The sequence below is a fragment of the Lethenteron reissneri genome, chromosome 17 (genome assembly GCF_015708825.2).
Source record: "Lethenteron reissneri isolate LAM-NWPU_2019-01 chromosome 17, ASM1570882v1, whole genome shotgun sequence".
NCBI lineage: Eukaryota > Metazoa > Chordata > Hyperoartia > Petromyzontiformes > Petromyzontidae > Lethenteron > Lethenteron reissneri.
In genome coordinates, this window is record NC_083795.1 from 1 (window position 1) to 10,557 (window position 10,557).

General features: G+C 47.2%; 1 protein-coding gene across 1 annotated transcript; it reads right to left on the bottom strand.

Moving 5' to 3' along the window:
- Positions 1-135: 135 nt before the first annotated feature.
- On the bottom strand, positions 136-7,880 carry LOC133343252 (uncharacterized). Its single transcript, XM_061552687.1, has 4 exons — positions 7,875-7,880; positions 4,038-6,233; positions 3,109-3,304; positions 136-1,272 (listed from the first exon to the last, which is right to left on the bottom strand). The coding sequence occupies exons 2-4, from the start codon at positions 6,208-6,210 to the stop codon at positions 1,002-1,004; spliced, it is 2,640 nt and encodes an 879-aa protein (XP_061408671.1). The 5' UTR covers positions 6,211-6,233; positions 7,875-7,880; the 3' UTR covers positions 136-1,001.
- Between the last annotated feature and the right edge of the window lie 2,677 nt (positions 7,881-10,557).

Sequence of the window (10,557 nt, forward strand, 5' to 3'; positions counted from 1 at the left end):
CAGTAGAACCTCTGGTCACAAACGCTTCTGACAACGACCAAATCGGGTTATGACCAAAAAATTCACAACATTTTTTAATCTGGTCACGAACACAAACTCGGGTGATGATCAAACTCGGCCACGGTCGATTTCCCCTTCCGCGCCATTTTTTTTGTAAGCGCCAAATTTCATGTTGTTTGTTTACAAACAACACAAAGCGTAACAGTTAAGTATATCACTTTTGTTATATAAAATTCCTAGTAAGATATTAATTTTGTGAGTGTAGTCATACCCCTCCCCCTCATTCAAGCCGTAATTTAGTGAGCGAAAGCGCTGAGTACGTAAATCGCTAACATAAGAACCCGTGAATCTCTTCTCGCATCATTCATACGATGATGCGGTGAAGTAAACGTTCATACGATATTACAATGAATGCTTCCAAAAACAATTCTGTACCCAAATATTACTGTTTACTTACTTTCAATATAAACATGAATTGCTCGTACGAATTTTCTCTCTCTCTCTCTCAGAATCGACCGACTGATGTAGCAGACGAAACAATCATCTTGTTGAACGATTCTAAACCTTGACACGGCAATGTTAGTTTTCTCTGTTGTTCAAGGTTTTCTCAGTGTTATTCAATGTTTTTACATTTAGTTTACTATTACACTGTGAATTCTATGGCATAATTAACTATTTTTGTGCTTAAAAATCTTTAAAAAACAATATTTATATACAGTTCATAGGAGTCTGGAACGGATTAATCATATTTACATCCAATGGGGAAATTAGGTTCGAGTCACGACCAAATCGGGTTGCGACCAAAGTTATGGAACGAATTATGGTCGTGACTAGAGGTTCTACTATATACCATTCTGGCCTTCATAGGTGTTTGCAAACAGCACTTGCCACAACAGTCTATTCAGGCTATATGGGAGATCTTTATATTTGTGGTGAGTGTACCTCTAAATGTGGCGAGTGGCTGGTCTGGCATTTGGCCTGGTACAGACATCATGGTGACATCACCGCCACTTAGTGGCGAATGGCATCTGTTGTTGTTGGTGAGTGTACCTGTGCCTGTGGTGAATGGCGATGAGTGTATCCGTGTGTGGTGAGTGACAGTGTGGTGAGTGTACCTGTATGTGTGGCGAGTGGAGGTGAGCCATTGCCTCCTGGAGATGATGAAACGGGCGATTTCCTGAACCTTTTCCAACGTAGAAGATGGAACTCACGAAGATACGGAACTGCTCACCACCTTGCTCACCACCTCCACTTGGAGCCATAAGTTTGCTGCTGACCAAGTATAACAACAACAATAGCCGTCGTTTGTTATTTAGTGGTAGTGTAATAATGTTCAGGAGGACTTGGACGCCGGGGTTGGAGGCACACTTATTTATTCAGTACAAGGTACAACACAGACCGGGACGTACAGCACTGGAAGGGGTGTCGGCCCCTTCACCCGTCTAACTGGGAAGTCACGCTCTAGGCTACACCTAGCCTACCTCTAGGTCCTCCACTATCGGGCTAGGGGAGGCTAGCTAGCCTAGCCCTGGTTAAGCTGGGATTACGGCGCCCGGAGTCCCCAGACCGGCTCTGACAAGAGCACCGGCTCTGGCTCTCGGGGCCACGCCACTGGCTCGGTTCTGGTCGGCCCTGAGAAGGGCAGCGATCCAGGGGAGTCCCAGGGCTCTATCTAGTAGATCTTCCTTCTTCACTGGTTTAAGCTTAATACATACTGCCCCGAGCCCTCCGGCTCACTGCTTTATATATCACCCCCCCCGTTGAGGGGTGAGGCCGCGGGGGATCCCAGCTCCGTGTCAGCCCCCCAGGCTGAACGGTGCGGACGTCGCTGTGAGCATCTCCCCTCGCACAGACATAGCCACGCCCAGTGTGTTTGTTTACCGTCCGACAACTGTATAACACCCCCTCCGTAACACCCCTACAGTAGTAACATCATCACGGCGCCTGTGCCAGGCTAGGTGCAATTTGAAGCCGTCATGTGAAGTGTGGAAGGCTCACTGCTGGCAGGTCAGGGGACAGACCCAGGTTCCAAGGGTTGATTACTGTGCCAGGCTAGGTGCGGGAGGTCACATATATGTGCATGAGGTCACGGGACAGACTCCGGCGCTATGGGTTGACTTACGGAGATGACTGGCAGATGCACCACCTGTGGCCCCTCCTACTGTGGCAATTTCCTTAGCCGCCCGGCACTCTGTTCGTTGTTATGAGCGTCGCTCCTCTGCCCCCCACTGTTGTTAGAGGGTGACTGCCTCCAACTGCCAAGTCGCCTCAAGGTGCACCTAGCCTGGCGCTGCCCAGTAGCATCCTTCACAAGCCTCCTTCTCCGCAGAGGCTGATCTTGACACCACATCCTCCTGTACTGCACCAGCTCCATCTCTTGTCTAGCCCATGCCACTCACCCACTCGTCTCTGATAAGTACGGTTGGCTACGTAAGGTGCGAAAGAAGTTCAGGTTCACCAACCCACCCACTCGTCCACCTACTCGTCCACTCACTTACCCAACCCACCCACTCATCCACCAACCCACCCACTAACCTACTCACCCATCAGTCCATCTTTTCTCCAGGTCGTGCTACATCTATTCGCCCCTCTACTCTTGCCAAACATGCTGGTTTAATTGCTAAAAAACTATAGAAAGTATTCAAAGACAAAACCCCCCGTATAGCTTTAACAGACTGTTGGAGCAAGTGCTGCTACTGAGTAGCAATTATAAAGGCTGGCACGGCACGAGGTGGATGGCCAGCACCACGCCTGGCCGTCTTTGTCTCCCTAATGGTGATTTTAAACATCACACCAGGTACTCATTTAAGGCTGAGTCGGCCTAGGAGATGCCCAAGGACTGGTTAAATTATTCGTCACTGTTTTTGGTCAAAAGCAGAAATTTAACTTGGGTTGCCAGGTTCGTATCGCACTGCACTAAACACTGCGCCACCGTTCCCATACACAGAAAGTATAAAACAGAGATAGACACGGACACACAGAGATGCTGCAGCTACTGTTGGTGCTACTGATGCTGCTGCTGATGATGTTGATGATAATTCTGTTGCTACTAATAATTCTGCTGATGAGGCTACTGATGCTGCTGCGGATGATGCTGCTGCTGCTCACCGCGGGTCAAGCAGGAGGTAGTTGAAGCAGTTCTTGATGCACCGAACCCTCCCCATGCTCCTCCGTCTGCCCCTCGGCCGAGGTCGTGAGGTTAGGGTCCAGGAGTCGAATTGGGACTTCACGAGCTCCTCATCCTCGGAGCAGTCGGGAATCAGGCCAGTCAACAGGGCCCGACGCATCTCCAGGCTGTAGCACACTGGAATCATCAACAGCATCATTATACATCACCCATCATCATCAATAACCCATCATCATCAATAACCCATCATCATAAACCATCCATCACCAAACAAATAATCTTCAGTAGCAGCAACATTATCAGCAGCAGTAGTAGCATGATCAGCAGCATCAGCAGCAATATCATCAGCACCATAAGCATCACACAAATGTGGGGATGTGAGTGTTAGTGATAATGTACATTTACAATTTGGATTTATATAGCGTCCAAATTTCGACCACATCTCAAGACGCTGTCGGTCATAGGTCTCTCCGTGAGCCTGTGTGTCTGTGTAAGCATGTGTTTCTGTGGGAAGCGGTGACGCAGTGATTAGTGTGTTGCGCTACAAATCCAGCGATTCGAGTTCGAGTCCCGCTCACGGCCAATAGTGACGAAAACTATCTGAACCGGTCCTGGGCCTCCCCTAGGTCGACTCATCCTGAAATAAGTACCTGGTGCGGTGTGTAAACATCACTACCGAGACGATAAAAGCGGCCGGCCGGGCATGGGGCTGGTGACCCACACCCTCTTGGTGTGCAGTGCCAGCCTTAAAAACTGCTACTCGCTAACAGCATTTGCCCAACAGTCGGTAAAGGCTATATGGGTGATCTTTGTCTCCGTGTGAACTAAGGGGTGTCAGAGTGTAAGTCTGTATCCGTGGCACATGGTGCGTGGCACGCGCACAGTGGGTGGCACACACGTATGTGCCTACCTGTGAGCGAGGGTGGCGTGGCGGCTTGGGCTAGGCTCTGGCAGTCCGACGCTGATGCCACCATGCGCATGAGCAGGAGTCTCTGCATGAGTCCACGGGTGCTGCTTACGACTGGAGCCGCCCTGACGCCCAGAGCGTTGAGCGCCCCACGCAACTCCATATCGGGCAGGGACAGCACCCAGAGTGGCACAGAACAACCCACTTCACGCCCACCACCACCATCACCACTAAAACAGCGACCATCACAATGATCAACACCATCATCATGATGATCACGATCATCAACACCATCGCCAAAGCCACTAATTTGAAATGCACCATCAACATCTTGACATAAAGCATGATCATCATCATTGCTGTCACCATCACTAATACCACCGCCATGCATGTCATAATTAACACCATCACCACCACGACCAACACTGCAATAATCGACATCATCACCACCACCACTCTGACCACCACCTCCACCAACATCAGCATCACAACCCAGGCTTGACACTTCACTCTCTGTCCAAGACAAGGTTACTTGAACGTCCTGATCTTTGAGTTCCGTGTCTAAGCAGACACTTGAGTTTTGTCCGAATGTCTGTGTAGTGTTGCCCAAGTCCAACAATGGATCTAGCGTCTTTTCGGACGAGTCAGACACATCACTAAACCAAGGCAAGGTACATTGAATGTCCTGATCTTGGAGTTCCGTGTGTAAATAGACACTCGATTCTTGTCCGAGTGTCCGTGTAGCACTGTCCGAGTCCTCTAAATAGGATGTCTTCTCAGACGAGTCAGACACATCACTAAACCAAGGCAAGGTACATTGAATGTCCTGATCTTTGAGTTCTGTGTCTAAATAGACACTCGAGTCTTGTCCGAGTGTCCGTGTAGCACTGTCCAAGTCCAACAATGGATCTAGCGTCTTCTGAGACAAGTCAGATACATCACTAAACAAAGACAAGGTACACTGAATGTCCTGGTCTTTGAGTTCTGGGTCGAGGTAGACACTTGAGTCTTGTCCGAGTGTCCAATGAGATGTGTCCGAGTCGTCTAAACAGTTTAAAGTGCACTTGGACAACGAGGCTGTCTCTTCTCTCGTGCTGAAGTTAGGAGGTCCAGCATCATGATCATCATCATGATCATCGGAATCATCATGATCATCATCAGCATTGTCATAGTCATCATCTTCACCTTGTCCACAGATTTCTTGAGGATTATCTCCAATCACATCATCATCAACATCATCTCGAACAATGCAGTGGACATTAACACAATCTCCAACATCATAATCATCACGATCAGGAAACTGATCTTGATCACAAATGTATTTAGTATCACCATCATCAGCATCACTGTTACTCTGGTAAGGGTTTGGGGGTTCGGAATGGTAATGCGGTGATGGTGCACAGGTCACCCACAAAGTTTGTTCTTCACAAACACCATCACCACCATCACCACCATCTCTACCAACACCATCATCATCGCCTCCATCACCACAGACATCTACATCTACACCACAGCTATTGTGAACAGAACCAATAGGACTGTTGTTTCCACAACCATCATCACTACCACCACATTCACCAAAACTACTATCGTGACCACCACCATCAGAATCAACACCACCATGATTACTACCACCATCTCCAAATCTCATTGCATCCTCAGAGTGGCAATCGTGGTTTAGCAAAAGCGTTTGAGTGACATCTTCATCATCATCACCACCATCATCACCACCTCGCGCTCCCATCTTTGTTGATGCCATCAACCTTAGGCGGAACATCTCCATCATCACCATCACCTCATGGCCATCACCACCATCGCCACCACCACCACCACTACTCCGGTGGCGTAAGCGGGGGGTGCGAGTGGGAAGAGGGGGCGTGGAGTCAAACTGGGAGAAGAGAGACTCAGACCCACAAGCCAGCTGAAGATGATCATCATGATGACAATGATCAACATCATGATCCTGCTGGTGTTGATTATTATAATCCTGGAGATCCTGTTGCTGCTGATGCTGCTGATCGTGATGATGATGCTGTTGCTGCTGCTGTTGATTTTTCGCTACCGCATTCCGCTTTCTCCGGATCGTGACAAAGCTTCGTAAATGCTCGGGGATGAAGGGGCAAGCTGGCGGTGTCTTTTCCTCCGTCATCTCCTCCTTCTCCACGCCGGCCTCCATCACCACGAGCTCGGAATACTTGTCTGTCGCGTCCCCTAGAGATATAACGCACACAGGTTAGGAATGGCTGCTCCACAACATTGCTTTACAGTGAGCTTGGCAGAATTCTATATAAAGGCAGACCCCGCTTAGCCCATCCACGTAGAACGCTGATTTGTTAGAGCGTTCTTTGTCCTGCAGGACTGTTTACCTAAACAAATATAAAATCAAAAATATCTACAAAGCGCTGACGAGTGACAACACGAAGCAGCGCTCGCCAAGGACACGTACCCGCCCCCATCATTCGCTTAGCCAATGAGAGCGACGGACGCTCTGACCCCCCCCCCCCCGCGATTCGATTATCACGATTCGTACTCAATCACGTAAAAACATTTTATCTGTTAACCAATCAGGTTTGTTAATGAGCAAGAACTCCACCTGATGACGGACGCTTGTGTTGCGCCCGAAACGTCGTGATTTATTTTATTTTATACCAACGTGACTTTACCGAAAGAACCAAAGAGTAAAGAACTCCATAATACAGGGGTTTTTTTTGGTTAGATCTCGTAAATATAGAAATGTGTCGTTAAACCCGCCACCACCCAACACAGCCAATTTAGTAAGGTTTGTCACGTGAACAGAACATGCCAATTCATTACTAGTACAGCACACCGGTGTGTTGGAGAGCCAAGCCACAACATTTTAAATCCGAGTACAATGTTTCGCCAGAAATTACAACTAGCTTCATCAGGCGACAGACAGATTTGCGATCCGGTGTGCTGTACTCGTATCGAATTGGCATGTTCTGTTTACATGACAAACCTTACTAAATTGGCTGTGTTGGGTAGTGGCGGGTTTAACGACACATTTATATATTTACGCGATCTAATACAAAAAACCTGTATTATAGATATTGGTTCCGAAAGCCTACGTGTTAAACTAATCAATACCTCAATGCTTCGCTCCAGTAATTTTACTCACTCTTCTATCACTCCTACTGTGGTTACTACAGGCAGACCTCACTTTATTGCCTTGTCTCTGTACCAGCGTTAGGCCAGAGAACGTCAAAATGCGAACAGTACACGGATACTGCAAACATACACGCTTTGATGTATATATTATTGAAACCGAATGGCCTATACCAGAGCTACAGCCTTCTCTGTGGCCTTGTGTTTGTACCAGTATTAGAGCAGAGAACAACGCCAAAAGGTGACCAGCACAAAGGCAATACAAGTATCAAAGCATTGATAGCTCGGGTTGAGCAGTTATAGCTCTGGGAAATGTCTCTGGTGTAGGCCAATTGGTTTAAATGGCAATGCATACACATGCATGCAGACGTGATGCCTTGCAATAAGGTGCCCACAATAGGTGGTGTTTGAAAACCTCGACACGTCCTGTATATGTGTTGCCGGGTCGAGCCTCTTCTTTTGTCATCATCTCAGAAGTGCTGTTTGTTCGCGAGCGGTTGGCGATGTGGAACTTTGTGGTCTGTGCTCATTGTTCACATTCTAACTACCGCGATACGGCCAGCCCATCCATAACCACACACACATTCAACTTGTTTAGACTGCACACAAACGGCACTCATTTATCCGCCCTCGTGAGTTACTGTGATTTGAGTATCCGCGCGGCGTCGCACTGTACATACAGTACGACACGAGTGATGTACAGTGCGCAGTACGTACAGTGCGTCGGGGCCTGGTCACCGTTGGAGGCCGGGTCTCGCCTGCTCCCCGTCCGTTCGCTCCGAACACACCTTACCTCATTCGCTCAATATATATCTTACACAGTGTTCATTCTCGCCTTTTTAAAAGCAATGTTATTGATAATTGTGCCGAGTTTTCATCACTTCTTAATAGGTTGCATCGGCCAACTCCATTTACCACACAGACGCCAATTTCCCAGTCCCTGCCATTCAAATTCCCGCCGTGCGCACCACGTGATCGGGTTGGACGATACCATTCAGATGTGCGGGACAAGGGGGTGTGGGCTGTACCATTCCAGATGTGCGGGACAAGGGGGTGTGGGCTGTACCATTCAGATGTGCGGGACAAGGGGGTGTGGGCTGTACCATTCAGATGTGTGGGACGAGGGGGTGTGGGCTGTACCATTCAGATGTGTGGGACGAGGGGGTGTGGGCTGTACCATTCAGATAAAAAGATGTGATCTATTTAGTTCTTTTATTTTGTTTTATTTTATATTATTTTATTTTCTACCTACGTGACTTTACCAAAAGAACCAAAGAGTATGGATTCCTGCAGTCACGAAAGCTTCAATTCAATATTAGATGTGCTCTGCATGCACGGGGAGTCCTCGACTAACGAACATAATTCGTTCCTGAGACCCGTTCGTAAGTGGAGCGGTCGGTAAGTGAGAACACGTACTGTGTTTAAATGCCCATAAGCTCAGTGTTATGAAATGTGTTACGGTTCAACAAAAAGAAAGCATTGTTAAACGCATAAAAAAATATTGTACATTTCCATGTAACACTCTTTGGTTCTTTCGGTAAAGTCACGTAGAAGGATAATTAATAAAATAATAGAGTACGACGTTTCGATTGCAACACAAGCAACCGTCATCAGGTAGAACCAAATTTGAGACAAAACACAGACACGGAGACAGACACGCAAGCAGAGGGAGACACAACACAGACACACAGAGAGAGACACACAACATACACACAGAGACAGACACAATCAGAGAGACACACAACATAGACACCACAGAGAGACACACAACATAGACACACAGAGACACAACATAAACACACACAGAGAGACACACAACATAGACACAGAGAGAGACACACAACACAGACACACAGAGACACACACAACATAGACACACAGAGAAACTGATTGGTCCACACCAAGGGACGGCTTTCTTTTGAGCCTCGACCCAATTGGTGCTCGACCAGAGGACGCCAAAAGACGAACAGCTCAAATAATGCATTATCAAAGTAATTAGGGCTCGGGGTGAGCATCTACATCATTATACCTCCTTTGCCATTACCAAAATATCATAATAGGGGTTTTCCCCTTTTTTCTGGCAACAAGATTGAAACCTTTTTACAATGATTCATGTCTGCATTAACCACAATACTTATTATCTGTTCCAAGCCGCTTTCTCCTTACAAGCTTCTTTGATAATTCATTGCACTCCATGATCTTCTTTATCTGTGGTCCGACGAAGACACCGGCTTTGACCTTTGCCTCAGACAGCTTAGGGAAGACTTGAAAGTACTTGAAGGCTGCCGACTCCTTATTTACAGCTTTGACATTGTTTCATAGGGCCCAATTTGATGTGCAGTGGTGGCATCAGCACCTTCTGGGGGTCCACGAGTGGCTCCCACTTGACGTTGTTACTCCCCACAGAGAACTCCGCTGTGGCCAGTCCCACCTGTGATAGTGCACCTTGGTGCCTAAATCTTTTGTAGTAATTTTTTTATTACTTTAGTATTAATACATGTTAATTTTTATTCATGTTTTTTTCTTACTTCACGTGAATTAAAAGACAAATTCGCCCGTTTTCCCATTGAAAATAGGTAAATTTCAAAATATCACTATCCTGGTCACAAAAGCAAAGTTTGTGGGGAATATCCATTTTCTGTACTTTTGAGGCATAACAAATTAGGAAATAACACTTACTACCCAGAAACAAAAAAAATTGTGTTAGTGTAATGTAGCGAGAGCCAAGTGACCCACAGTCTAGCAGACCAAAAAGCTCGGAAAAGAATTCCGACAGCAGTGAAGACGACGGTCGTTAGACAGCGATCGTAAGCCCCTGCATGCTCTTCGTTATTTTCACCAGTGCCAGCTCGAATGACGAGATTGTTAGCTGCTCATAACTTTCATGCAGACGTCTGTATGGCGAATCAGTGCGATCCCCCCACCACGCGAGCTGTCGGTGCCAGGTTTCCCGCAACGATGCTAACAATAACTTATCAGTTAGGTGAAACCTCACACTTAATTACTTCTGGTGAGTCGTCGTATACCCAGGTTTCATCAAGGGCAAATGTTGAGTCAGAGGCCTTCATGTAAAAGCCTCTGAGTATACCTGGCCTGGCATGTCATGGTGACGCCACAGCCACTTAGTGACGATGGCTGTTCGTGTCTGGTACAGACACAATGGAGGCTAATAAATGCACGGGTCAGGTCAAGAGATGGCTCCCTTTTGGTCAATGTTACGCTGATAATCTGATTGCTGCTCACTCTAAGGAGTTTGGAGATTCTCCTGCTGAACCTAGAGCGTATCACCGAGAGGTGAGGCCTTACTATCAGCCCCATAAAAACTAAGCACCTCCTAAATTCCCCATGAGTGATGGGGCAGTTGTGGAGAGTAAAGTTTCAATACCTGAAGCTTCGTGTC

Coding starts and splice junctions, on each gene's coding strand:
- LOC133343252 (XM_061552687.1), bottom strand. CDS start 6,210: ATGGAGGCCGGCGTGGAGAAGGAGGAGATGACGGAGGAAAAGACACCG. Junction 3,305..4,037: donor CACGCCACCCTCGCTCACAG/GTAGGCACATAC, acceptor TGATGATTCCAG/TGTGCTACAGCCTGGAGATG. Junction 1,273..3,108: donor TACCTCCTGCTTGACCCGCG/GTGAGCAGCAGC, acceptor ATACTTGGTCAG/CAGCAAACTTATGGCTCCAA.